This window comes from Phodopus roborovskii, unplaced genomic scaffold (genome assembly GCF_943737965.1).
Source record: "Phodopus roborovskii unplaced genomic scaffold, PHOROB, whole genome shotgun sequence".
Lineage (NCBI taxonomy): Eukaryota > Metazoa > Chordata > Mammalia > Rodentia > Cricetidae > Phodopus > Phodopus roborovskii.
In genome coordinates this window covers 66,034,653-66,060,597 of record NW_026126418.1, presented here as the reverse complement: position 1 = coordinate 66,060,597, position 25,945 = coordinate 66,034,653, and the positions used below count along the sequence as shown (strand labels likewise).

Sequence of the window (25,945 nt, the reverse complement as noted above, 5' to 3'; positions counted from 1 at the left end):
CTGGGAGGTGGTGTGAGCTGAGGCTGAAGAGTGGGCATCACTCAGGCCAAAGCAAGAAAACATTACAAAAGGGGGACCAAATGAGAGGAGGGAGGGCTTGAGCCTGAGAGAAAGGATGAGAATGGGGAGAACACAAAACTCTGGGGACATCTAGGGTGGGGAAAAACAAAGCCAGATCTCTAGGAGTTACAGAGGGGAGTGGTCTGGACAGCATCCGTTCTGCAGGGGGCTGGCTCACCTTATCTCCTGCCCAGTGGGTGGTGCATCAGATCCAGTTGCAGGCGCTTTGTAGCTGAAAGGGGAGTCCATTCTCAGTTGAAGCAGCCACCACCTGCCTCCTGCTGTCTTGCCTGTGTGGCTAGTAATGCGAGCCCAAGGAAGGAGCCATGAGGTGTCCAGGGTCCCCACCCCCTTCTCCTGCAATCCTCTAGCTGGGAATATCTTTCTGGTGGAGTGGATGCAGGTAAGAGAAGCCTGGGATTCAGTAAGGCTAAGGGCTGGGAGAAGCAGCTGTGAGACCTCAGGCAAGACCCCTTGTCAGAGCTGGCTCTCTATAGTACCCTTCTGTGATGCCTGTTGAAGAGGTGGCTTTGTGCTACAGCAGACACTCTCAGAATAGTGTCTGGAAGGGTCTCAACAGTGGGATACAGTGCTGTTTCAGTCAATGGCCACAGAAACGAGAGATATGCCCAGACTTGGTGTAAGCCCAAGACTACCACCTTTCCTCCAGGTATGCAGATACTTACTGTCCCATAGCCATGTCTCCTGTCTAATGGGGGCTAGCATGGACCAAAACATCACATAGGTGGGAAGAGGTGGACTGTAGCTTGTGCTGTTGCCCTGTTGGTTCCCTCATAATTTCCCTAGGATGCTGCAGCCTGAAGTTCCCCAAGCCTCGGAGGAAGGGGCAGCCCTGACGGCCCCACGGAATGACTGCATCATCTGCTACTCTGCATATGACCTCTCAATACACTTGCCTCGCCGTCTCTACTGTGGCCATACCTTCTGCCAGGCATGCATGCGGCGGCTGGACACTCCAGCCCACGAGCAGCACTGGATCCCCTGCCCACAGTGCCGTCAAAGTACCCCTATGCCCCGAGGAGGGGTGACCATGTTGGACCTGGACCTAGCTGCCTTTCTGGCAGTCAAAGCTGAACAGGAACCATCAAGAATAGAACCCAGGTCCTCTGTCCCCCTCAAAGTCAGCACCACTATTACTCAGCAGCCAGCCGGACTCTACCCCACCTTGGGCCCCCAACCCCACTTTCCTCAACCTGGATGCTGCTGCTGGGGCTGGGGAAGATTGTGTTGGTATCCCCCTGGGAACCCTGAGGTCTAAATTCTGGTTCTCTCCACCTCCACAAAGCAAACTATGCTAGCAGCAGTGCCTTGGAGCCACTGATCATACACCGTGCAAATGGAACAGCCTGCTAGCAGGGAATCCTTCTTATTGTCCTATATGACCCAACATAGTGGTGTCATCCTGACCAGGGACATCTCAGGTTATAGCCTAAGGTCTGAGTCAATGGCCATGGTGCCACAGTAGGCTGTCGACTTCCCATTATACTAGTCTAGATTCCCATAACCCAAACTTTGTTTGGCTACTCAACATTCTTCTTTCTATGTCACCAGTAAACCCAGGACGTAGTGACATAGCTCAGAGAGTGGCTCCTATGAGTCACTCCTATGAGTGGGGATGAGTACAGGGGCTGGGACAGGGCAAGGATATGGTTGTGCATGAGTGGCTGGCCTCAGAGCAGGTCTGCATCTCCATAGACATTCAGAGGTATGAGCCAGGAATGAGGGCAGGGTACCTCCTCTGTCCCCAGAGTCTTACATGTTTCATCTATTCCACAGTGGTCACTCACCTCCTACCATCAGCCAGGCACTATTCTAAGAATGCCTGCTGTAATACAAAGCCACCTCTTCGACAGACATCACAGAAGGGTACTATAGAGAGCCAGCTCTGACAAGGAGTCTTGCCTGAGCTCTCACAGCTCATCATCCTATCTCAGACATTTTGGTTTGGTTTGGTTTGGTTTTTTGAGACAGGGTTTCTCTGTAACTCTCTCTATAGACCAGGCTGACCTCAAACTCACAGAGATCCACCTGTCCCTGCCTCCCAAGCTCTGGGATTAAAGGCTTGTGCCACTACCACCACCAGGTTCAATCATCCTATCTCAACACTCCCAGCCTCCTTCTGCCTCTGGTGACCATAATAACACAGATCCATCTGTAGGTGCCAGAGGTTACAAATTGCTGACAAACCTCAGGCCAAAGCTGTTACCCTCCATCCCTCTAGGAAGGAGCTGTATTCAGGAGGCCCTCGGAGAGGCCTCCTAGGGAGTGGTTGTAGGATGGGGAGGAAAGAGAATTTGCTGAATAGACATCAAGAAGACTCCTTCCCTGGGCAAAGTCCCTCAAGCACCCAGGGACAGAGCTGGGCAGTGAGCAGAGCAGGGTGCTGGAGCCTACAGGGCTCCTGGGGAAACAGCTTGCAGGAGAGGGCCCAGTTTCCAACCCAGGGGCTAGAAGGGGACTGACCCACAAGACAGGACATTTCACAGCACATGGGCTCAGAATAGCACTCATCTGGGAAAAGATGCTCAGGTAGGGTTTAGGCAATGAGCACTGTGGGATGGGGAAGGGCTCTACACTCCTCCCTCCATCTTTGGAGATAGAGACTCTGTGTCCTGGCCTCCATGCTGACCTCTACAGAAAGCCCTTCTGGACCTAGCCCTACCCTTAAATTCAGATTTGAATCTGCTGACCAGAGAGCCTGGGTACCTTCCCAGGCCACCTGAGGAAATCTGTCTTCCACACCCACTTGGTGCAAAGGGCTTTCATCTCATCTCTGTCAGGTGCACAGATGACCATGATAAGGTTTGCAGAGTTCAGAGGAACATAGAAAGAGGAGGGCAACATTCTGGGGTCCCTAGGCAGCCCCAGCCAGAATGAGGACGTCCAACTTGGGTGGTGTAGTGTCCATTAAATGTATCAGATGCCTACTGGTGGCTGTAGTGTCTAGCTGTATTATCCTCCTGGCCAGATGTTGCCCATCCCCAGGAGTTTCACTCCAAAAGAGTTGGGCTAGGGGCTCAGAACTCCTAGCTGTAGGATGCCAAGAGTCTGACTAAGGCCTCGGGCCAGGCAGGGTCTCCCTTTGGGGGCCCCAGCTCCTGGGTAAACATTAATGGGGCTCCACACACTGCAAGTCATGTGCACACTGGGCAGATCTTTGACCTGAAGCTATTCCCGCTGTGCCTCCTCCTTGCTGGTGCCCCCTCACCACACATGCAGGTAGGAGCTCCTAGAACTAGACCAAACTAAGGGACACTGGACCAGAGCTGAGTGACCACCAGTTCCAGGGTTTGGGCACCATTCTGAACCCCTAGGACCTTAGAGCAAGTGAGAAGAACCTGGGCAGGCCAGAGGGAGGGAACACAAAGGACCCCTGGGCCTGAGCCAAGCACTAGGGAAGAGGTCAGGGTAGACTAGCATTCAAAGACTTTCAAACCTAGAGACCCATGGAGCCAGAGCTGCCAGAAGGGACCTGATGTGAGCAGGGGGCTCCCAAGCCCTGCTCCTAAGTTGGGGGTGGGGTGGGGCTCTTATCAAGTAAAGACGTCACTTGTTTGGTATCAAATGCCAAAGTCTAAGCTGGGACCATCTGCAGTGTCCTCACTGACACTTGATAGGAGAAATCCCAGGGTTCTCTAGCCACCGGCTACTTCCAGCCAGCACTCCAGAACTCTGCCCTCAGTGAGCTGTCAAACCTTCTTCCAGCCAAGACCAGTAAGAGAGCTGGGGCTCCAGTAGCCCCTGTCTTCTGCTCCCTAAAACTAGATTGGGCTTGCCTGACAACCACCTGAGGTCACTGTAGCCATCTGCCAATGGTCGGTCGGCAGGAAGGGAGAGCCACCAAGACCTGTAAGGTGTGGGGCTGCGGCTGACAGTCAGGTCAGGGGCCTGACTTTGGACTGCTTCGTGGTGGAGGTAAAGCCGGAAGAACAACCAGCTCTTACCTGCCTTGCCCTCAGCAGATCTAGGATTGGGCCTGGGTCTCTCTCTGCTTGAAATCCATGCCGAATTCCCTTGCTGGTGGCCAGTTCCCCCACCCTACTCTGGATGTGATTGACCTGGCGGACCGGAATCCGAGAAATGCAGGTATCAGGCACCCCCAGGGCTCTACCTCTACACTAGGCAAAATGAGGTTTCTCAGATGACATCTTGAAGAGTTCTAGCATCTTCTCATACCTCTGGCCTGAGCCAAACTCACTGGAGCCCTTTCCTTTCCCTGCTCGTACCTCACCCATGGCCCCTTGTGCCCAGCCCCTTCCACCTCTTGCTTCCTTTTGTCCTCCTCCTTGGGGGTTCTACAAACAGCCCTACCTGACTTGACACCTGCAGGGACCTCCAGTTCTATCCCAGGCTTGGAGGAGGGTGGCACAGACCCCTGGGCCTTCTCTCAGCTGAAGAACACTGGCCAACTGAAAGGTAGGTGTGGGGGTGATGAGACAGCATGCAGGCAGTCCCCTGGCTTCCTATTTCTCAGCAGAGTATAGGCTGGGAATTTAGCAGACCACACCTCATAGAAACCCACATTAGTCTACCGGAGATGGAGTGAAAACTCCCCTTCCAGCCCCTTGTGTCCCCCCCCCCCAATGACGGCTCCAATTCTGGGACTCTCCCTCCAAGGTCATGGGCTTAGCCATATGGCAAAGGAACAATGGAGGACAAAGGAAGAGACACAGACTCTGTCCTGGGGAACACATAAGGAGGACATGGGTTCCTGCCCAATGGGACAGAAGGGAGATGCTATGCTCTGCCTGAGAGGTGATAGGGTTCCTGTTCATTGGGAACAAAGTGTGCATATGTATGTATGTATGTATGTATGTATATATATATATATATATATATATATATATATATATATATATATATATTGCTGGGCAGGAGCCAGCTGGTCAAATATAGTCCTATCTGGTGTTCCTAGAGGTCAGCATGGCCAGCAGGCTTCTCCAGGTAGCCATTGGCTTCCTCAAGGCATGTGGACTCCTGGGAAGCCTCTACCTTTTCATCTGCTCTCTGGACATCCTCAGCTCTGCCTTCCAGCTGCTAGGCAGTGAGTGACCAGGCGGGAGGCCAGGCTGGGGAGGGGAAGTTAGCTCTTTACAACCTCATTGCATCTCTCTGTGGGGAATAGGCAAAATGGCTGGAGACATTTTCAAGGACAATGTGGTGCTGTCCAACCCTGTGGCTGGCTTGGTCATTGGTGTGCTAGTCACAGTCCTTGTACAGAGCTCTAGCACATCTTCCTCTATCGTGGTCAGCATGGTGGCCTCAAAGTGTGAGTGCATCTCTCTCTCATAGGGCAGTGGTGGGTGGGTTGGTGGACAGGCAGGGCTGCTGAAATGGCATCCCTACAGTGCTGACTGTCCGGGCATCTGTGCCTATCATCATGGGCGTCAACGTGGGCACCTCCATCACCAGCACCCTGGTCTCAATGGCACAGTCAGGGGACCGGGATGAGTTCCAGAGGTGAGTCAGGGCTGAAGGGCCAGGCTGGGTCTGCCCTGGCCTCAGTAGAGGCTGCTCAGACAGCCGGCCTGTCCTGTGTGACCACAGGGCCTTCAGCGGCTCGGCTGTGCATGGTATCTTCAACTGGCTCACAGTGTTGGTATTGCTGCCACTGGAGAGTGCCACAGCAGCATTAGAGAGGCTGAGTGAACTGGCCCTGGGTGCTGCTAGCCTGCAGCCAGGGGGGCAGGCCCCGGACATCCTCAAGGCACTGACGCAGCCTTTCACACACCTCATCATCCAGGTGAGGACAGATGTGCCATAGGAAGGTACCTGTGCCTGGCTGATGAGGAACAGGAGGCAGAAGCCCTGTCCTGGATGGGGACAGAAGAGGGTTTGGGTTTGTAATAGGCTGAGGGATAAAGAATGTCAGACACATAATCATGCCCCCTCTGTCTACCAGCTGGATAGCAGCGTGATTACTGGAAGTGCTACCAGCAATACCACTAACAGCAGCCTGATTAAGCAATGGTGTGGCGTCAGGGGGGAGACGGTGAGGTGCCTCTGACCCCATCCCTCATATGACCTCTGACCTACCAAATCATCCCACCCTTGATCTTGATCCTTTTAACCTCTATCTGCCTGCTGTGAGCCTGGCCTGAGTCCTCCCTACCTCCTCAGCTCCAGGGGAGCAACGAGGAAGGCAGCATCTTCACCCCCTACGCTGAGAACAGCACAGCGTCTCCAGAGGAGGACAAAGTGCCTTGTGAGTACCTCCACCAGTGCCACCCACCACCCTGCGTACTGCTCTGACTGCCTCCCACTTATCACGCTGCCCTGCCACAGGCCATCACTTGTTTGTGGGCACCGTGCTCACAGATCTGGCCGTGGGCTTAATCCTGCTGGCGGGCTCTCTGCTGGTGCTCTGTACCTGTCTGGTCCTCATCGTTAAGCTACTCAACTCTGTGCTGCAGGGCCGCATAGCACAGGCTGTGAGAACTGTCATCAACGCAGGTAGGTGTACATGTACAGAGGCCCTGGAACTGGGATGGAGGATAAGGCAGGAAGTTAAGAATGACCCGACTGCCTTTCACCCTACACACCTGCAGACTTCCCATTCCCCTTTGGCTGGCTCAGTGGCTACTTGGCCATCCTTGTTGGTGCAGGCCTAACCTTCTTGCTTCAGAGCAGTAGTGTATTCACAGCCGCCATTGTGCCTCTCATGGGTAAGCCAAGGTGAACGGTAGACTCGGGGTTGGGGGAGCTGGGCTGGGGCCCCTGCTAACTCTTCATTCCTCCAGGGGTTGGGGTGATCAACCTGGAACGGGCCTACCCCCTATTCCTGGGCTCCAACATCGGCACCACCACCACGGCCCTGCTGGCTGCCCTGGCCAGCCCTGCAGACATGTTGCTCTTCGCAGTCCAGGTACTGCCCCCAACCATTTCCCCGTTCCCAGCACAGCCAAAGCTGGTTACAGCTCCAGCTCTCCTTGGGTTTTTCTGACACCAACCACAGGCCTGCAGCCCCCGAGCCAGGGGACACTGCAGCTGTAGCCTCAGTTCTTCCTTTCCAGGGCCCCCAGCTTCCTCTGAAGGACCACTGTTCCTCTGGTCTCTCCATCCTGGACTCCTCACTGTCCTCTGGGGTATCCAAGAGTGTCCCTCTGGTTAACACATCCAATGTGACTGTTCCAAAATTCCTGTCCCTCTATGTACCAAGATCACTGGCTAAGGAATGTCCAGTCTTCCCAGACCCCATCCTGGGAATGTCCCAGCTTACCTGTGCACCTGTACTAGCTGCATCATGACACCTCATCTGAGATTCTGCCTCTAAGTTGTCTCCCCCCAACCCTAAATCTCAAAGCTCTGTGCCTCACTCTTAGTCCTATTTGGCCTCTGACACTCTAAATCATCTAGTCTTTGGTCCACTGCTCTGACTCTAACTTCCCTCTGCCCAGGACAGGATCAAGTTCTGAAATCTTGGGTAGCACTAGCTGCTGCTCCCAGGGAGAAACATGAGGCTGGAGCCCTCCACCTCCACCCGCATCTTTGCCTCTGTGCCATCTCTGTCACTCAGATCCTCCTGTCCCAGTCCTCTGATTTGTGCTCACTCACAGGAAAGCCATGTGTTGTGTTCCCTGCCTTCCCTGACCACCCTACCCCACCCCCTGCATTGTCTCTGATAGCAGCAGAGATGTGTTAACTGCACATAAGTGCTGGCACAAGCCCCTAGCTCCTGAAAAGTGGGGGAGGTTGTGTGGTGAACACTAGCCTACTCTGGCTGGACTCTGCCATCCTAAGTGTTCTGTCTGAACCACTCAGCAGGACACAACAGACAAGCTTCAGACTTGAGCAGAGCAGGGAAAGGCATTTTTTGTTTGTTGGTTGGTTGGTTTTGGTTTTGGTTTTTCAAGACAGGTAGCGTGTGTGTGTGTGTGTGTGTGTGTGTGTGTGTGTGTGTGTGTGTGTGTGTGTGTAGCCCTGGCTGTCCTGGAACTCTCCCTGTAGACAAGGCTAACCTCAAACTCACAGAGATCTGCCTGCCTCTGCCTCCTGAGTGCTGGGATTAAAGGTGTGAGCTGCCACCACCTAGCAAAATGTATAGTTTCTAAAAGCCCAGGTGCCCCATGTCATCTGGCCCAAGCTTCTCACCCCTTCTTACCCTTCCTGCCTACCAGGTTGCCCTCATCCACTTCTTCTTCAACCTGGCTGGCATACTGCTGTGGTACCTGGTGCCTGTCCTGAGACTACCCATTCCACTGGCCAAGCGCTTTGGGAACCTGACTGCCCAGTACCGCTGGGTAGCCATTGTCTACCTGCTACTCACCTTCCTGTTGTTGCCCCTGGCAGCCTTTGGACTTTCCCTGGCAGGGGGCTCAGTGCTGGCTGCAGTGGGAGGGCCTCTGGTGGGGCTTGTGCTCCTTATCATCCTGGTTAATATCCTGCAAAGACACCGGCCATCTTGGCTGCCTCGCTGTCTTCGATCCTGGGCTTGGCTGCCTCTCTGGCTCCATTCTCTGGAGCCCTGGGACCGCCTGGTGACTGGCTGTTGCCCCTGCAGGGCTTGCAGCAACTCCAATACCACCAGCAAAGTGGCTAACTGCTACGAGAACCCAGAGATCGTAGCTTCCCAGCAGTTGTGAAAAGTGGGTGCCATAGTCCATCTACCCAGCTCCACCAGCTTCAGGGCACTGAAGTGGGGAGAGACCGCCTGCTAGTCTTCCCTGGGGGCGGAGGGGAGGGGCTCCACGTGGACTTTCTAGACTCCTGTTTGCCATTCTTTGCAAATAAATGACGCTGTTACTAAGGAGTGTTGACTTTCTCTCCCAGATAACGCTGCCTGAGGAGGTACCTATCCCAACTGAGTGGAGGTGGACAAGCAGCGCCATGCTGCTCCTAGCGGAGACTCGGGATTAGGACTCCCCCTAGGCGCTGCTTGTTTATTTCTGTGGTGGTTGGTGACCGCCGGTTTACCGGAGGCCTTCCCGGGCCTGTCTGGGAAGGCTGTGCAGGCAGAGAGCCCAAGTCCACGTCTTGAGGGAGACCTGAGATCCATCCACCAGGCGATGGGTGTAAGGGAGCTACAGTCGAGTATATGGCTGTTACCGAGTAGTTCAAGAGGCTCGGCTTGCGTCCTGCCCTAAAGCTCGGTCAGGCACAGTCTCCCTAGCCACCAGGGGGCACCCTTCCTCCTGCTGAGATCCTAAACAGCACCCTCCCTCAGGCACCTTGGTGCCCAAACTTGTCCAGGAAGCCTGCTAGGACTTGCCCATCTAGGTGAAAGGATATAAGGGCTAGACACCATTTTCTTCGCCTGAGCGCCTAAGGAAGGCCCTGGGAGAGGAAAGGGCCCTGGTGGGAGCTCCTGCCCTCCTCCTCTGGGCCTCCCACTGGCGGTCTGGTTTTCAAACAGGAAGGCTTGTCCTACAGCCAAAAGGTAACTGGACACCAGAGAAAAGGCCTCTCACCATTTCCTACAGTTTAAGGCTGCTCACAACCCTACCCCCATCCCTTCCATACCACCAAAAAAGCCACCCAAAACTCAGGCACTGGGTTGTAGCACTAGGACCCACAGAAGAGCTGTGGACTGGACCGGGATACGGCTGTCCATTATAGCTTTCAGGCACTGTTGTTCTTTTGCTACAGCTGCGGGGCAATGAAACACGAACACGAGACAACATGCCCACATGGAGTTTATTGGTGGAGGAAATGAAGGGGGGGTAGGTTAGGTGTTGGGCAACAGGGAGGAGAGAGAGCAGAAAAACAGTAAGAGAGCAAAAGAAGTATAAGTGTGTGTGTGGGTTGTCTGTCTTTTAAAGGGGTCCTTTACACCTGCATGCAGACTAGTACTCAGGGAACCCTGGGCTGACTAGGGTACTGTCTGCATGCATTCTGCCAGGTGACAGGGGCAAGCCAGCATAATGCCTGAATCCTTACAGGCATGACATTGTCATTGGCATAGCTCATGACCCAGAACTGTGTGACTGAATTACAACAAACAAAACCTTCAAGGTTTTAAGTAAGCTCACTAACTTGAGTTGTTTCATTTATAGCCACCCTGCCCACATCTGTGTGAATTTTCTTGGCCCCAAATCTTTCCCAGCACCTTTTCCCCCATCTCCAGGTTTGCCTAGCCAGACACTGTGGGTCAACCTGTATGGCCTTCAGGGAGATGAAGCCTGGAGAGCCTGTAGGGTACTATCCTTGGTTGTATGTGTGTGTTTTAACACTTATTTAGATTTGTGTATTTTATGTGTGTGTTTCTGGTTTTAGTTTTTTGTTTGTTTGTTTTTGGCTGTGTGTATGTATGTGCACAGCTTGTGCCTGGTGCCATTGGAAGTCAGAAGGTGTGAAGTCAGCTTGGTGGATGGATGGTTGTGAACCACCACATACGTATTGGGATACAAACCTGGGCCTTCTACAAGGGCAACAAGCATTTTTAACTGCTGAGCCATATGTCCAACCCCCTTGTATTTTCTGATTCCCTTCACTCTTCCATACATTGTGGATGTCTCCATGGTCCTTTCTGTGTCTTAGAACAACCCAAGCCCTCTTTACCCATAGCCTTTAATGTCACCCAAGTTCTGTGCCAACCCCTACCCCAGCTCCTAGGTTTCCTGGGCCTGGAATTCATTCTGTCTATCATGAGAATTGACTGCCTGCTCTGGGAGACAAGGATTTACAGAGATGAACTCCAGCAAAGACAGAGCAAGGTCTGTGCACTGCAGCCTTAGTTCACCCACTCTTGTGATTGATTGATTGATTGCAGAGTGCTTTAACACAACCTCATGGTGTTCTCTGGTGTTCCAGAGGGGGGGGGGCTGAGCCAGACTGCTTCCCTGAAGATCCACTGAGGGAGGTCAGTGGGGCCTTGTCCACAGGGGAAGCACCTTGGCACTGATCCTTCCGGGGTGAGGGAAGGCCTTCCACAAAAGCTGACCACAGGGTCCTCTGAGGCCGCAAAGACTGTCTGCCTGCCGCTCCTGCCTGGCAGTAATGCACCCTCCCACTGGGACCATGGCCACCAGTAAACAGAGCCTTCCTTGTGCAGCCTCCCCAACAGCTGCAGGCTGGGGAGGGAGGGCAGGCACCCACAGCCCATTCTGCCTTGCTTCCCTGCTCTTCTGGCGGGCCCTGTGCACATCCTTTCAGGCTATAGGCTTCTTTCTCATTACCACAAGGGGTACTCTTACTTCATGATGAAGATCTACACTTTCTTCCCTTATCAGCTGTGGGTAGCCACTGTCCTTAGTGGGCTTATGCTCAAGAGCCATGGTCTTTTGCTATATTATTTGTACCTATTGCCCACCTTGGAACTCATACATCTCAAAGAAAAGCCCTGGCAGTTCTTCGTGTTAAAACTCAGAGCTTCTGCTTCCTTCATGGATGTAAATGTACTGGCTTGGAGATTCTAGTGGTTAAGTCTACTGCTTGGCAGCCAAGCTACTTCTCAAGGATGAGTCAACTCAGAAGATACTCTGGGCATTGAGATAACTCTCAGCATGACCAAAACTAATCTGGTGCTCCTCACACACATCTAGTCCTCCTAGGGTCCTGTCAGTGTCGACAGAGCCCACCTCCCCCTTTCTGAACCCTTTTAGGGAGGGGACAGTCAGGTCTTGTTAGAGACTAGTATACTGGTCAGAATGGTAAACATAAACAATGGGACTCGATCCAACAGAATGCTGCTGCTTTGGATATAGGATTCTGCTTGTCCTGATGGTTTTTCTTTGTGACTTGTTGGTATTGGATACCACAAATAATAGGGATTGCCTAACAGTCTTAGTTTTGGAGGTAGTTCATACCAAAAACTTGATGGTTAGACTGGAACAGACCCCATAGTGTAACATTTCTTTCTTTCTTTCTTTTTTTTAAGAAAGTTACAGAGCCTAGCTTTGGACTGTAAATCCAAACCTGCCTCATATGAAATTATGTCGCAAAGAAACAACCGAACTAGACTGTTCCGTGGGCAGAAAGATTTATTGGGGATCAAACTGCCAAGGCCATTGTGGGTGAGGGGGAGAAGACCAGATGGTGGAAAAGGATTGATTCAGAAATATGTGCCCCTGGCAGTTTATTTTTGCGGGGAAGGCTAAGAGAGGTAGTTCCTGGTGAACCAAAAACATCTTAGATCTACTTTTCTAGTAAACAAAAACCTCTTTAGGCTTGTTCCTGGCCAAGTCCTTCTGTTTAGGACAATGTCAATACTGCCACGTTGAAGGTAGCGGGGCTTTGAACCAGACACTTCAGGGGGAGGGAGGGAAACTTACAGAAATATATAAATAATGTATTATTCTCTAAGTGTTCCATTACAGGACAGGGGCTTGATTTAACGTCTATACGTTTGTTCGTTTGTTTTTCCCTCTCATAGAGTCATGGCCAGGCATGCCCGGCCCTGCAGTCTCCATGCAACTCTGTGCGCACTTGGAGCACAGGATCCAAGGAGACCGGCGCCAGGCCAGCTGGTTTCCACAACATCGAGCGCAGCCGAAAGGGCGAAGGGAGGGCCCTCCCGGGAACAAACAGACCCCGCGCCTGCCCAGTGCGTCCCGGGAGGACCCAGCGCCACCGCCGGAGCCTATTATTGTTGTTTCATGGCTACAATCCGCCTCAGCTTGGAAGCCCCCGAACTGGACCTCAATGTGTACGGGACAGTAATACCTTGGGCTGTTTTCTCTCCCAACAGCAGCACCCAGATCCTCAAACCAAACTGAGCCCACAAAACTCTGAAAAGACACCCCTCCCTCTCAGCCGGAAGCTTGCTTTCCACGTCCCGCCCGCGCGCTGCACTGCGGCGGTTACCAGGACGCCAACCCAGCGCAGCCAATAGTGTCAGGTTTTCGGTGTGCTAACATGAGGCAGCCAATGGGGGTGCAAATCAATCATTTGAAACAGCCAATGAATTGAGCACTGCGGCGCCAAGGCGGGGATTGTGATAGGGAGAATCCTAGCCAGGACGGACCAATAATGAGCGAATATAGTTGGGAAGGCGGGCCTTAGAACACCCGATTGACAGAAAAGTAGCCAATTAAACAAGGGTGCTTCTTGGCCTCGTTCTGGGAGCCCAATCGTAGGCTGGCGAAGGCGGGCCATGAGGGCTATATAAGTGCTGGTAGAGCGTCGGTTGTAGCACTCTGTGCGCCTGCTCCTCCCTACTTCTTACTCCTCTGCCGCCGCTCCGCAGTCGCCGCCGCCATGAGGGAGATCGTGCACCTGCAGGCTGGGCAGTGCGGCAACCAGATTGGCGCCAAGGTAGGCGGCTAGGGCTCTCGGGACGGACGCCAGCGGTACGGTCAGCCGGGAAAGATGGCGGAAGCGGCGGCGCCCTCACTGCGTCCTGGATACCGGCGTACACTGGGCCGGGGCGTACAGCCGGTGGCTAGTGGCGGTGGGGGCGGACCGTGCTCGGCCCTAGGGACCCGTCTCCCGGGCGCTTTGGAGACAGGGGGAGGGGGGGGGAAGGGCCTGCCGCACCCATCCGGGGCGGGGCTGCCTTGGAGCGCACCGGCCGCCGTGACTCAGCTAACGCCCGAGTCCCTTGCAGTTCTGGGAGGTGATCAGCGACGAGCATGGCATTGATCCCACCGGCACATACCACGGAGATAGCGACCTCCAGCTGGAGCGTATCAACGTGTACTACAACGAGGCTACCGGTAAGACTCCTCTGCCTGTCTATGCTCCCGACCGCCCCTCCCGTTTGACCACGCTTGACCTCCCTCTGTCTCACCAGGTGGCAAGTATGTGCCCCGTGCTGTGCTCGTGGACTTGGAGCCCGGCACCATGGACTCAGTGCGCTCCGGGCCTTTCGGGCAGATCTTCAGACCTGATAACTTCGTCTTCGGTGAGTGCAGTGGGGGTGTGGGTGGAGCTAACTACTCCAGAGGCTCAAAGGTCAAGGGGCTGACCCTGCTGACTAGCTGCCCCAGGTGTAACACCTTCCTGCCCTGGATTGAAAGTAGCTTGGGAACGTCTAACTGTGCGGGTAGAGAGTGAGCAGGGACAGGGGTCCCTGTGCTGTCTTTGAATATCGGCGGGGATGTCTAGGGAACTAATTTACTGTCCTAGCTCTGGGGTTCCTTTTTATTATATTTTTACGTGGCAGGTTGCTATGGTGTCACCAGGGGTCTTTTGACTTTTAGAGGTGACAACCCCCACACCGTTGGGCACCTAGGTAGGGCACATAACAGTTAGTGACCAGCTGTTTTCTCTTACAGGTCAGAGTGGGGCTGGGAACAACTGGGCCAAGGGGCACTACACAGAAGGCGCAGAGCTGGTGGACTCGGTGTTGGACGTTGTGAGGAAGGAAGCTGAGAGCTGTGATTGCCTGCAGGGCTTCCAGCTGACCCACTCCCTGGGTGGGGGGACGGGGTCTGGGATGGGGACCCTCCTTATCAGCAAGATCCGGGAGGAGTACCCAGACCGCATCATGAACACTTTCAGTGTGGTGCCTTCCCCCAAGGTGTCGGACACAGTGGTTGAGCCCTACAATGCCACCCTTTCAGTACACCAGCTCGTTGAAAACACAGATGAGACCTATTGCATTGATAATGAAGCACTCTATGACATCTGTTTCAGAACCCTAAAGCTGACCACACCCACTTACGGTGACCTGAACCATCTAGTGTCCGCCACCATGAGTGGGGTGACCACTTGCCTGCGGTTCCCTGGCCAGCTAAACGCTGACCTGAGAAAGCTGGCTGTAAATATGGTGCCCTTCCCTCGCTTGCACTTCTTCATGCCTGGCTTTGCCCCCTTGACCAGCCGGGGCAGTCAGCAGTACCGTGCCCTGACAGTTCCTGAGCTCACCCAGCAGATGTTTGATGCCAAGAACATGATGGCTGCCTGTGATCCCCGCCATGGGCGCTACTTGACAGTGGCTGCAGTGTTCCGGGGCCGCATGTCTATGAAGGAGGTGGACGAACAGATGCTTAATGTCCAAAACAAGAACAGCAGCTACTTTGTTGAGTGGATTCCCAACAATGTGAAAACAGCTGTCTGTGACATTCCACCTCGGGGCCTAAAAATGTCTGCCACCTTCATTGGCAACAGCACCGCCATTCAGGAGCTGTTCAAACGCATCTCAGAGCAGTTCACAGCCATGTTCCGACGCAAGGCCTTCCTGCACTGGTACACGGGTGAGGGCATGGATGAGATGGAGTTCACCGAGGCTGAGAGCAACATGAATGACCTGGTGTCCGAGTACCAGCAGTACCAGGATGCCACGGCTGAGGAGGAGGGAGAGTTTGAGGAGGAGGCAGAGGAGGAGGTGGCCTAAAGCTGTCTTTAAGCAGCTAAAGCATGGTTGCAGTGTGAACTCTTTATTCATTCACAGCCTGTCTGCTAGCCATGTTCACTGTGCATTTGCTGTCCTGTCCTGACATCACTTGTACAGATACCACAATTAAAGCAATTCATAGTGTGTGGCTTCGCCTCTCCAGTTCCTTCTGATAGGCTTTTCGGGTACTGTTACCGAATGTCAGTGCATAGTTGTCCTGCATGGCTGCAAGAGAGAAAGGAGTAAGCCGAGTTCCTGGGATTAGCACACTGGAGAGGTCGGCCATGGGTTTGGTGTGTAGTTTAATCTTATCCTTTGGAAGTGGGTATGGGGTACTCACATGGGATGAAGCCCATGTAGAAGGGAATCAGGCCTTGGCTTCTGTAGACAGTGGTGTTTGGCCAGTGGGTCCTGGGCAGCCTTTCACCCAGAGCACAGACTGGGTTTCTGAACACAAACTGGAGAAATGGATGTGTGCTGACAAGGGCTGTAGTTGACTAAGTTCCTGATTTTCTAGGAGTTTTGACTGACCAACACCCCCACCCCTTAACTAGGGTAGGGAATCAGACCTTGTTAGGATGTTAAGGCCCTAAGCCTCCACAAACTTGGCCTTAAGGATGACCCCTGGGAGTGGAAGCAGATGCAGCCTGGCTGAGGCACCTGGCAGCAGGCTAGGCCCATGTTTTCCTACCTGGTTTTTGTCAAACTCATCCATAGCTTGTGTGACTCCATCACGGTAGTTCATCCCCATCACCCAGGCAAACCGGGGGACAAAGCCAGCATACCCTGGAGATAGGTGGGTGTCAGGGTTCTTCCCTGGCTGCCTTCCAGGCATAATCTGCCAGGTGTGTCAGAAATCCTGAGCCCCTTTATCCCTGAACATTTAGTTATTAAGCCCCTTCCATCCCTAAAGGTTCTCTTGGGGCCAAACTTAACCCCTCATGAGAACAGCTTGGCTGGCTCAAGGGAAGAAGTGAAGCCAAACGCTGCTGTTCTCACCATCTCATCTGGACCCTTGGAAGTGGGGAATGGCTCAGGCACCCAGCACATACCTGAGATGGCCTTCCGTTGGATCAGGTTGGGGTGGTCTAGCTGGGGTAGTCGCTGGAACCTGCCCACATCTAGTGTCTCCTGCGAGGGATGTGGAGGCAGGTACTCGTCCCTCCTGCAGTGGTATAGCTGGAACAGGGAAGTGTAAAGTGTGACACAGCTTCCACCAGGAGGTGTTGGGGGAGACAAGAGGACCCAGACCAGGGTGTTTACACTTACCTGGTACCTCCCTGGGGTCTCCTGAAGAGGTGCTGCATTTTTCCAGGCCTCTTCCCCATATGCCAGCAGTAGACCTGGATGTCCCAGGTTTCTAGCTTCTCCCTTTCTGCCCGGAGGGAATGGTGGGTAGGGAGGATAAGGCATGAAGCCTGCAGGCAGTGGGATCTCTCTGGATATATTCTCTGCCTGTGGTGGCCGCAGGGTGTTCACCTCCTGGCGTGGGACCTGGCCCAGGATCTCAAAATTCTTGTAGGGTTTCAGACCTGTACGGACAGGGCAGCTCTTGAGCCATACAGGAGGAGGGTGGAGCCCCAGTGGAGGCTGGGCTGGGTGGGGCCCACCCAAGATCTGAAGCTCACTGGTATAGTGGGGGATGTAAGGCTCTGTCAGGTCCCTGCAGGGAATCCATGGTGGCTTATTTTTGCTGAAGTCCTCAATGAACTTGGGCTTGGACATAGGTGACAGAACAGAGCAGGGGCTCTTCTGTACGCTGGGATCTGTGAGCAATTGTGCAGTGGTGCGGCCATAGGTGTTCCCCACCTGGTAGCGCAGTTGAGGATAGAAACCAGCATAGCTGTGGAGAGAAGCAAGGGAGATGCCACTCCTGCCTGTTAATTAGCAGGCATTAAACCTGACCAGGCAGGTTACCTGACCTCTGCTCACTTTAGATGAAGGTAATGGAAGCACCCACTTTCTGGGACTCCTAGAGGATAACATGTGCCAGATCTGACAATACACCAGGGTCTTCACTGTCATCACCGCTATCAGATTGTCCTCCACAGTGGACCCATATACCCATCAGTTCTCTATTTTATGTGCCTAGGTGTTTGGCCTGCATGTATGTTTGTATCACATGTGTGTCTAGTGCCTTTGGGAGTCAGAAGAGGGTGTTGGATCTTCTGGAACTGGAGTTATAAGTGGTTGTGAAGCTACCATGTGGATGCTGAGAATTGAACTTCTGTTCTCTGCAAGACCAGCAAGTGTTCTTAACAGCAGAGCCATCTCTCCAGCCCAGCACCTAAGCCATTTTCAACACTCCATCCCTCACCCCACTGTCACCTCCAAAAGTGACTAAGTTGAAAGGAGGTATAGGTCCTTCAGTTTCCCATCTTATGTGCTCTCATGTAGCACCTGGGGCTGAGTAGGTAGGTAGGCACACACACTTTCTTCGGAGGCTTTTTATTTTATTTATTTTGCAGTGCTGGAGATCAGACTCAGGACTTTGTGTATGCATGCTAGGTACCGTACATCTGAATGGAACCTTGTTTGTTTTTGTTTTTAACTGGACTATACTTACTCCACCTCTAAATTATCTCTTCCTATGGAGAACAAGTCCAGCATTTGCTTATCCAGTCTCTGCCAAATTGTTTGGCTGCCATAATTTTTGTCCTTGACAGACATTCTGGCCACCTAGTACTGCATTCAGGTTAAAGCCACGGGGAGGGGCAAGGCCTAGGCTTTCATCTGTAGCTCTACCTCAGCGTTTTCCTGTCCCAGAGCTCTTTAGCCCTGGTGTTCTATTCTACTCCTTAGTAACTCTGGCTTTGGGTCTCTTCAGCATTGGTCCTCAGCCTCCTGGAGTCCTGGTTAAACCCCAGCCCTACTGGTCATCCCTCTTTCCCAACCCCAAACTCTATAGAGCTCCCAGCTCTTACCCAGGGATGTAGTGGGGTTCTGGAGTGAAGAGGTTGTGTTTCTGAGTAGCTGACATTTGCTTTGACTCTGCCCTTGCTGGTTCAGCCCTTTCTGGTCCACCTTCCTTCCCTGAAAAGAGACCTGTTGCCTGGTAACCATTGTGAAGGGGCCAGCATTATGGACCCAGCCATCTGTTAACCCTGTGAGTGCTCCTAGTCTCACAACATCTCTGGTTCAAACACCAGCTAGAAAGCTGTCTTGCACAAGGCAGAGCATCCTGGAAGGAAGCCCCACTCTCCCAGAGCCCAGGAGCCAGAAATGGAATGGGGTTGGACTCTGACTGCTCCCCAAGACCCAATTGACAAGCAGTTCCTGCTTTACCCTAGTCTTTCTCCACTGAAGTCAGCACTGAGTCAGGTTTCCCAGATGACAGCTGTGTGGATTGTCCAATAGGCTTGTTCCCCTGTAGTAAGACATTAATTTCTATACTTAGCAAATCCTCATTCTGGTTTTTAATGTAGAAAGTATTTTCGGGGCTGGAGAAATAGCTCAGTGGTTGAGAGCATTGGCTGCTCTTTCAGAGGACCCGGGTTCAATTCCCACGGCAGCTCACACCTGTCTGTAATTCCTGTTCCAGGGCTTTTGACACTATGTATCTCCTAGATATATATGCAGGCAAAACACAAATGAACATAAACTAAAAAAAAATTTTTAAAAGCTTTCTTTGGAGTTGGTGAAGTAAAGAATGCTTGTCATGAAAACTGAGTTCAATCCCAGGAACTCACCAAGTGAGAGGACCCATTCCTAAAAGTTGTCTTTTGGCTTCCACTAACACACACTAGCAAATAAAAAATACAAAAGCCCTTTACTTTTTTTGCAGACATATTCATTTCTGTACAGAGCCCAGTGGTCATCTTCTAACACAACACTATCAACCTTTTTTTTTTTTCCCTGAAGATTTTACTTATGTATGCAGTGTTTGGCATGTATGATTGCACACCAGAACAGGGCACCAGATCTCGTTGTAGATGGTTGTGAGCCACCATGTGGGTGCTGGGAATTGAACTCAGAACCTCTGGAAGAGCAGTCAGTGCTCTCAACCTCTGAGCCATCTCCAGCCCTGTCAACTTTTTTTTTTTTTTTTCAAGACAGGCTCTCTCATTGGTATCTGAGGCTTTACTGATTAAGCCAGACTGGCTAGCCAGTGAGCTCAGGGAGCCACCTGTCTGTGCTTCCCCAACACTTGCTTTATAAAATAATTTTTTTATTGTGTGTGTACACATGTGTATGGCACTCCTGTGGAGGTCTGAGGATAATTTTGGGGAGTTAGTTATCTCTTCCACCATGTGGGTTTTGGGGAGTGAACTCAGACTGTAAGACTTTGGTGGCAAGTGCCTTTATCCACAAGCATGCCATCAAGACAAGCCTTTTATGTGTGCTGGTGATTCAAATTAAAGTCCACACACTTGCACAGAAACCCCAGCTAAGCTCTCTCCCTAGCTCATAGAAAGAACTTTATAACCACAAAAGTGAATATATTATAAAGGGGAAAAATTGTGCATTCTACTCCCGGTCAAGTCAGCATAAACAATAATGGACAGCCAACTAACATTTGCAACAGCTATTATGAACAGATAAGTCCACATAAAAGACTCATGAAGGGCTAGAGAGATGGCTCGGAGGCTAAGACTGCCCTCCCAAACCACCCTACTTGACTTCAGCACTCACATCAGGCATCTCATGACCACCTACATCTCTAGCTCCAGGGGAATCCAATACCCCTGGCCTCTGTGCACATACCTACACACAGACACACATAGTTAAAAGTACTAAAGATCACTGGGAAGTGGTGGCCTACACCTTCAATCCCAGCACTGGAGAGGCAGAGACAGGCAGATCTCTGAGTTTCAGGCCAGCCTGGTCTCCAGGACAGCCAGGGCTTCACAGAAAATCCTTGTCTGCAAAACCCAAAATAAATAAATGCAGGTGATTGCTTTAGAGTCTCATTAAAAATAAATCCTTTAAAGAAACCTTATGAAATAAAACATTAAAATTTAACCCCAATATTAAAATGCAAATATAAACACAAATGTTTGAAAACAAAACAAACCCACAGCCTCTAAACACAAAAAAATATAGTTGTACCTGAATCAAATAAATGCTGATCAAATGCAGATAATGGCAGTTTCTAATGTAGGTTGCTGAAGTACACCTTCTGGAGCACAATTTGCTAATATAGATCAAGTCTAAACAAGACACTGCTCCCACTGCTGTGAAACTAATAGGCAAAGATACATGGTGATTGTGATGGGGACTAGAGAGGTGTGTTAGCAGCTATGAGCACTTGCTTGTAGAAGATCCAGATTCAATTCCCAGCACCCACATGGTAGTTCACAACCATATGTAACTCCACTTCCAGGGGAATCTGATGACCTCTTCAGACCTCCACATCACCAGGTTTGCATGTGGTCCACATGCATACGTGTGGGCAAAACACATGTACACATTAAATAATTCTTGAAACAAGAAAAGATACATGTGTGATACCATCACAACTACATCTATCTGTTTTTCTTTCTTGCTGTGTAACCCAAGGTGGCTTTGAACCTGTAGCCATACTCCTGCCTCAACCTCCCAACGGCTGGGGTTACAAGTGTGGGTCACCGTGTCTAGCTCCACAGCAGTGTGAATGTGTATGCGAGGCCAGAGGTTGGCGTTGGGCGTCTTCCTTGATGGCTCCCCACTTTAGGTTTTCTTTTTCTTTTTTCTTTTTTTCCCCTCACAGAACTTAGAGTATATCGTTTCAGTTTAAATGGCTGGACAGTGAACCCCAGAGACCCTCCCTCCTCCATCTCCCAGGTAGCACACAGCAGGCACCTTACTGACTGAGCCACTTGAGGCCCACAGCACTAAATATTGCAGGGAGGAACTGAGGTCACCTAAACGGCAACAGATGCTTCTTCAGAACCCTACAAACGGGTACCTTAACACCATCAATTGAGTTCTCAAAGGACACTGTACAATGCAGGAGGAGGCTCTTGGCAGCCTGTGACCCCCACCCTTGTCCAATCAAATTTGTTTCCTCATGTCTCCATCCACCTAGCCAGAGAAGTGTCAATTAGGGCCAGTGCTAAAGGGAGAGATCCAGAAAGGAAGAAGCCCAGTCATGGTAGAATATGATTGGAGGAGGCTTTGTGATGAAGGTATTTATGTCTGAGCACTGCCTTGGAAGAGTTGGGGCCAAAGTCAGGGCTGGGATAGCCAGACCAGCCAGTATCAGAGGCCACTCTGCAAGGGCCTTAGTGCCCAGATGGGTTTTTGCTCTTTCAGGCTCAGTATTCCTCTGTATATTGTCTAGACACAACCCAGTTCATCTAATACATTCTGGCTTCTGTCCATCAGGAAGAGGCAGAAGACAAGCACTGATAACTATCCCTGCCTGTGCTGGTCTGACTGAAGCCAGGCTGAGTTACTTTGCTTTGTTTTCCCAAGCCAGGTTTTACTGCAGGGGCAGCAGCCTTCCTCTTCCTCCTGACTGTCTTGCTCCTACTAGCTGGCCCTCACACACCTAGCCATACTGCAGGACTTACTTAGCATGTACTCACATGCCCTGCCCCTCCACCTACAGTGGGGCCCCAGACCTCCCAGAAGTACTGCTAGAGTGGACTCAAGCCCCCAGGAGAGAGAAAAAGGGTCGGGACAGGTTAGAGCCTGTTTTGCCTGTTTTAACCAAAGCTGACCTGGGTGATGTCTCAGTAGGCAGGAGAGGGGCAGAGGATGGAGGCCCTGTAGGAGAGCCCCTACTGATCTGACAATGTTCCTTTTCTAGGGACTCCCCAGCAACAGAGGGGAGGGGCATGACCCAACAGTGAGGTCACAGAACCCAGCAGTGCCCTCTGCCAAGAGAACCCCAAGACCCAGAATGAATTTTGACCAGAAAGCTGTGAAATTCTTGGCAAATTTTTACATCAATGGAGGCAAACACTGGACTCGGGGTCCCCTGAGTCAGCAACCTCTTCATCCCACCCAGTAATTTCAGAGGGTGGCAGACAGGTGGGGACTCAGGTGGGAAGACCACTGGGGCAGGTGGATAGTGGTTGTTGGCTTTCTTGCAGGCCTGAGGCTGCTGTGTTGTGGTGGGACCAGGAGCTGGAGGCAGCCTGGAATGAGATGTGGCCCCCAAAGACGAAGAGGGCCCCAGGTGGCTTCAGGTTAAGAATGGACACCCCCAAAGAGCCCACAGGGGCCCTGAGGGAGCTGTGTGAGTGAGATTCTTGGCTACCTCACTCCCACCCCAGGCCAGTATGGGGAGGGATAAGGTGAAATCAGCTTTGTGGGAGAAACAGGTCTAGAGCTTGTGTTTTGCGCCAGTGCTGGAACGACGCCCTCCGATCCTGACTGACCTGGATGTCCCCAGCCCCACCAAGTATGAGGTGCCCAGTGCGTCTCTGCGGGAGTCCTCTCCCCATCCCCATTACACCATGGGCCGCAAGAACCCTGGTCGAGGTACATGTCCCCACAACCCTGCCTATCCCTGGGGAATGGGGGCCTCCAGCCCTCAAGACCTTCCCACCAACTATCCGCCCCACTGCAGAGGGTGGTGGCCGCAGGGCATGGCAGACTGTGTGGCTCCAAAGTGAAAGCCCCTTCACGCAGAAGACTGACTTCAATCGAGAGCGAAAGGTAGAGAGACACTGCTTGGGCCAGGTAGAGGGAGGGTGGAAGAAGATGGTTAGGGGCCGCCTTGCGAAAGGTGGGGGTGTTGCAGGTGAGGAGAAGGCCAGGAAAGGAGGGGTCAGGTGGCTTGTGGGAGGGGCTTGAGGGAGGAGCTACGAGGCTGGGCTTGGTGATGGCCGGAAGCGGGGTGGGGGTGGGGCTGGGGATCAAAAACAAAAGCACTCGCCAGGCCTGGAGGACTATGTAAAGCTGGGCAAGGAGGTTGCAGGCCTGGGTCGCATCCTGACTTCTTACAGTGGCCATCGCCCGCCGAGTATAGGCCGCTGAGCCAGCCTGCCTTCCCGGCCTTCAGCTTTGGAGGCCGCCGCCGCTCTGATGTCAAGATACCCGAGAGTCATATACGCCCAGGGATGCTCCGAGCTCGAGGTCCTTGTGCCTATACTCCACTCATGGCTGACTCACAGCCATCTGGCGAGAAGCGACCTAGCCCCAACACCTATGACATCCTTCCTGGGTGCCGCCTGCAGAGTACACGCTCACCTGCCTTCTCCATGAGTCGCTCCCCTGCGTTTGCTTCCTGGGTCAGCTCTTGTAAGAAGGCCTAGGAAAAGAGGCTTTGGCCTGCTTGAGGGTGGAGTGGGGCTTGGGCTACATGGCGAGGGGGAATACGGGGGATGAGAACTAGGGTCAGCTCACTCTCTCTGCAGCCCGAACCCCAGGTCCTGCTGCCTACTACGTGGAAGACTGCTACAACTCACGATTCCCATCTCCGCCTGGAGTAGTCATCCAAGGAGTGCGCAGACCCAAACGTCATGATACAGGCCCCTTCTGCACACTGTAGGGTATAGATTGCAAAGCTGACCTCCCTTCAGGTTTTCCTAGGCTTCTTTTGGAACTTTGTCTGCAGCCTGGCCTTATGACCTTCTAGGCACCCCTCACCCACTCTTCTGGCTTATGTTGTTCAAAAAGAAGAGTCTTCCCAGAGCCTTCCCCCCCCCCCCCCACTATACTGAGATGCAAATGATTCTTCTGAACTGTAGTCTCTGGTGTGCCTGGTTGCCCATCCTTTGCCCAACGGGCTGTTTTGACTAATGTGGCTTCCTGCTTCCCCGGTATTGCTGGCTTTCTCTGCTCCTCATGGTGCACTTTTCTTCAGGATTGAAATGGCAGCCTGGGAACAAACCCTAAGCTTCCTGAACTAGGACAGAATAGGAAAAGGAGCCAGGTAGTGGTGGTGCATGGCCTTTAATCCGAGTAGTCAGGAAGCAGAGGCAGACAGACCTCCATGAGGTCAAGGCCAGCCAGGACTGTTATACAGAGAAACCCTGTCTCAAAGAACAAAACAAAGATGTGCATCATTAATGAGTGTGACACCACATGCCTTTAATCCCACCAGTCAGGAGGCAGAGGCAGGTGAGCTGAGTTTGAGGTAACCTGGTTTAAATAATAACCATCTCAAGGAAAAAATAAATACACCATCAAGCCCAAACCAGAACTCACTTAAGAAGTGATTTCGATGGGTGTTGGTGGCTCATGCCTTTAATCCCAGCACTCAGGAGGCAGAGACAAACAGATCTCTGTGAGTTTGAGGCCAGCCTGGTCTACAAAGAGCTGCTCGTTCCAGGACAGCTTCCAAAGCCACAGAGAAACCCTATCTTGAAAAGAGAGAGAGAGAGAGAAAGAAAAAAGGAGTGATTTCATTTTATCATTTTATGTGTATGAATGTTTTGTCTGCATGTATGCCTATATACCACATGTATGTCTGGTGCTTGTGGAGATCAGAAGAGGACATCAGATCCCCTGGAACTGGAGTTATGGATAGTTGTTAACCACCATGTGCATGATGGGATCCTCCAGAGTTTTGGGTTATTTATTTATTTATTTATTTATTTTTATTAATGTGTCCCACTGTATTCACATGGACTAGGAAAATGTCAGCTTCAGGGATCCAACTCTGGTCTTCAGACATGGCAACAAGCATTCTTACCCACTGAACTGTCATGGCATCCTCTGAGAGCTCACTCAAGGAGCTTCTATCCCAGCTGCTCTGTTGGGGTCAGCACCACCCCTTTTGCAGAGTGGAAGCCTTGGACCAAGACTCTTCAGTACTATGTGTGTGTATCTTCTGACTGTACCAGGTGGTGGCTGAACCAAAATAACCTGGGGGAATTGGGGACTTTTACCACAGGGTCCTTCCTACATGGAGCTGCTTAGCTGGCAAAAAACAGCGGCACAGGTATGTATCCCTGGTCTTAGGAACTCAGCCTCAGTGGGAATAGGAGCTCTGTTTATAGCCACACCAACAGGTATCCTAGTGCCAGATATTTGAACAGAAACCATCACCCTTCAGTAGGGCTGAGGGCCCCACAAGAAGTCTGCCTAGGGCTTCCTGGAGGAGGGCAGTAAGAGAAATGGCTTCCAATAGGCAAGAATGGTGGGCAGCAAGGAGGGAATTTGTAGCAGGGTAAACCTCAGCAGCAAAGGCACATGAAAAAGAGAGGTGTGTTGTTTGGGTGTGTGTGTAGTAGTAGGCTGATGGGATAAAGGGCCAGTTGGAATAGTGGGAAGGCTGCAGAGAGCTAAATGCTGAGCACAAGCGCTTACACAGCAGACTGTGAGAGCCCTTCCAGCCAAGTTAGCCTCTCTTACTGCCAAGGACAAGGGACACTGGAACGTGGACTATATAACTCAAATCGCAATCTTTGCATGCTCACAAGGAAGGTGTGGTTCCCACTGTATACCCAGGGCTCTGGCAAAGCACCCTTGGGGCCACTAGAGATTTCAGTTCAAATGAAGGCAATGGTGGGAGCCTTGTGAAGAATACACCTATGGGCACAAGGGGGGAAAAAGAAACCTCAACATCAAAAGAGTGCTATCTCCACAATCATATAAAATGTACTTGGATACAAGTCAATTTTGAAATTCATAAGGAAGGTGATTCTACCACACGTCTAGAGGCCTGCTACTACCACCCCTCGCTCCTCCGCTGGCTCAGAGCGTGGGTTCTGGTGTGTACAGCGCAGACGAGGAGAAAGGAAGATTTCGTGGCACTGGAGGGGGCTAGAGCGG

At 52.1% G+C, this 25,945-nt stretch overlaps 5 protein-coding genes across 6 annotated transcripts; 4 read left to right on the top strand and 1 right to left on the bottom strand.

Annotated features, from left to right (window-relative positions):
* Positions 1-222: 222 nt before the first annotated feature.
* Positions 223-1,349, top strand: Rnf224 (ring finger protein 224). The gene is made up of 2 exons (XM_051184008.1): positions 223-463; positions 868-1,349. Exon 2 carries the CDS (start codon positions 869-871, stop codon positions 1,337-1,339), a length of 471 nt encoding a protein of 156 aa, XP_051039965.1. The 5' UTR covers positions 223-463; position 868; the 3' UTR covers positions 1,340-1,349.
* Positions 1,350-3,137: 1,788 nt separating this feature from the next.
* On the top strand, positions 3,138-8,827 carry Slc34a3 (solute carrier family 34 member 3). The gene is made up of 13 exons (XM_051184797.1): positions 3,138-3,300; positions 4,044-4,167; positions 4,411-4,497; positions 4,997-5,125; positions 5,207-5,350; positions 5,430-5,541; positions 5,629-5,824; positions 5,984-6,073; positions 6,202-6,286; positions 6,367-6,534; positions 6,630-6,746; positions 6,822-6,946; positions 8,199-8,827. Exons 2-13 carry the CDS (start codon positions 4,083-4,085, stop codon positions 8,661-8,663), a joined length of 1,803 nt encoding a protein of 600 aa, XP_051040754.1. The 5' UTR covers positions 3,138-3,300; positions 4,044-4,082; the 3' UTR covers positions 8,664-8,827.
* Positions 8,828-13,103: 4,276 nt separating this feature from the next.
* On the top strand, positions 13,104-15,441 carry Tubb4b (tubulin beta 4B class IVb). The gene is made up of 4 exons (XM_051184793.1): positions 13,104-13,272; positions 13,565-13,673; positions 13,751-13,861; positions 14,235-15,441. The coding sequence occupies exons 1-4, from the start codon at positions 13,216-13,218 to the stop codon at positions 15,293-15,295; spliced, it is 1,338 nt and encodes a 445-aa protein (XP_051040750.1). The 5' UTR covers positions 13,104-13,215; the 3' UTR covers positions 15,296-15,441.
* On the bottom strand, positions 15,323-18,708 carry Fam166a (family with sequence similarity 166 member A). Of its 2 annotated transcripts, none has more exons than XM_051184794.1 (8): positions 18,581-18,708; positions 18,220-18,340; positions 16,924-17,138; positions 16,565-16,827; positions 16,348-16,474; positions 15,987-16,081; positions 15,636-15,753; positions 15,323-15,520 (listed from the first exon to the last, which is right to left on the bottom strand). In XM_051184794.1, the coding sequence occupies exons 2-8, from the start codon at positions 18,273-18,275 to the stop codon at positions 15,432-15,434; spliced, it is 963 nt and encodes a 320-aa protein (XP_051040751.1). In that variant the 5' UTR covers positions 18,276-18,340; positions 18,581-18,708; the 3' UTR covers positions 15,323-15,431. The 2 variants fall into 2 exon arrangements, with proteins under 2 accessions (XP_051040751.1, XP_051040753.1); XM_051184796.1 differs by having other exon boundaries at positions 18,220-18,328; positions 18,581-18,684.
* A 3,261-nt stretch (positions 18,709-21,969) lies between these two features.
* Positions 21,970-23,914, top strand: Stpg3 (sperm-tail PG-rich repeat containing 3). The gene is made up of 6 exons (XM_051184792.1): positions 21,970-22,228; positions 22,315-22,460; positions 22,571-22,705; positions 22,794-22,882; positions 23,173-23,467; positions 23,584-23,914. Exons 1-6 carry the CDS (start codon positions 22,122-22,124, stop codon positions 23,715-23,717), a joined length of 906 nt encoding a protein of 301 aa, XP_051040749.1. The 5' UTR covers positions 21,970-22,121; the 3' UTR covers positions 23,718-23,914.
* Positions 23,915-25,945: the final 2,031 nt, after the last annotated feature.

Excerpts from the sequence above, each read along its gene's own strand:
- Rnf224 (XM_051184008.1), top strand. The coding sequence starts at position 869 with ATGCTGCAGCCTGAAGTTCCCCAAGCCTCGGAGGAAGGGGCAGCCCTG.
- Stpg3 (XM_051184792.1), top strand. The coding sequence starts at position 22,122 with ATGAATTTTGACCAGAAAGCTGTGAAATTCTTGGCAAATTTTTACATC. Across the intron at positions 22,229-22,314 it reads CAACCTCTTCATCCCACCCA|GCCTGAGGCTGCTGTGTTGT; the intron begins GTAATTTCAGAG and ends GCTTTCTTGCAG. Across the intron at positions 22,461-22,570 it reads AGGGGCCCTGAGGGAGCTGT|TGCTGGAACGACGCCCTCCG; the intron begins GTGAGTGAGATT and ends GTTTTGCGCCAG.
- Tubb4b (XM_051184793.1), top strand. The coding sequence starts at position 13,216 with ATGAGGGAGATCGTGCACCTGCAGGCTGGGCAGTGCGGCAACCAGATT. Across the intron at positions 13,674-13,750 it reads GTACTACAACGAGGCTACCG|GTGGCAAGTATGTGCCCCGT; the intron begins GTAAGACTCCTC and ends CTGTCTCACCAG. Across the intron at positions 13,862-14,234 it reads ACCTGATAACTTCGTCTTCG|GTCAGAGTGGGGCTGGGAAC; the intron begins GTGAGTGCAGTG and ends TTTCTCTTACAG.
- Fam166a (XM_051184794.1), bottom strand. The coding sequence starts at position 18,275 with ATGTCAGCTACTCAGAAACACAACCTCTTCACTCCAGAACCCCACTAC. Across the intron at positions 17,139-18,219 it reads GAACCCCACTACATCCCTGG|CTATGCTGGTTTCTATCCTC; the intron begins GTAAGAGCTGGG and ends TTCTCTCCACAG. Across the intron at positions 15,521-15,635 it reads CTACATGGGCTTCATCCCAT|CCATGCAGGACAACTATGCA; the intron begins GTGAGTACCCCA and ends TCTCTCTTGCAG.
- Slc34a3 (XM_051184797.1), top strand. The coding sequence starts at position 4,083 with ATGCCGAATTCCCTTGCTGGTGGCCAGTTCCCCCACCCTACTCTGGAT. Across the intron at positions 4,498-4,996 it reads GAACACTGGCCAACTGAAAG|AGGTCAGCATGGCCAGCAGG; the intron begins GTAGGTGTGGGG and ends TGGTGTTCCTAG. Across the intron at positions 6,074-6,201 it reads GTGGCGTCAGGGGGGAGACG|CTCCAGGGGAGCAACGAGGA; the intron begins GTGAGGTGCCTC and ends CTACCTCCTCAG.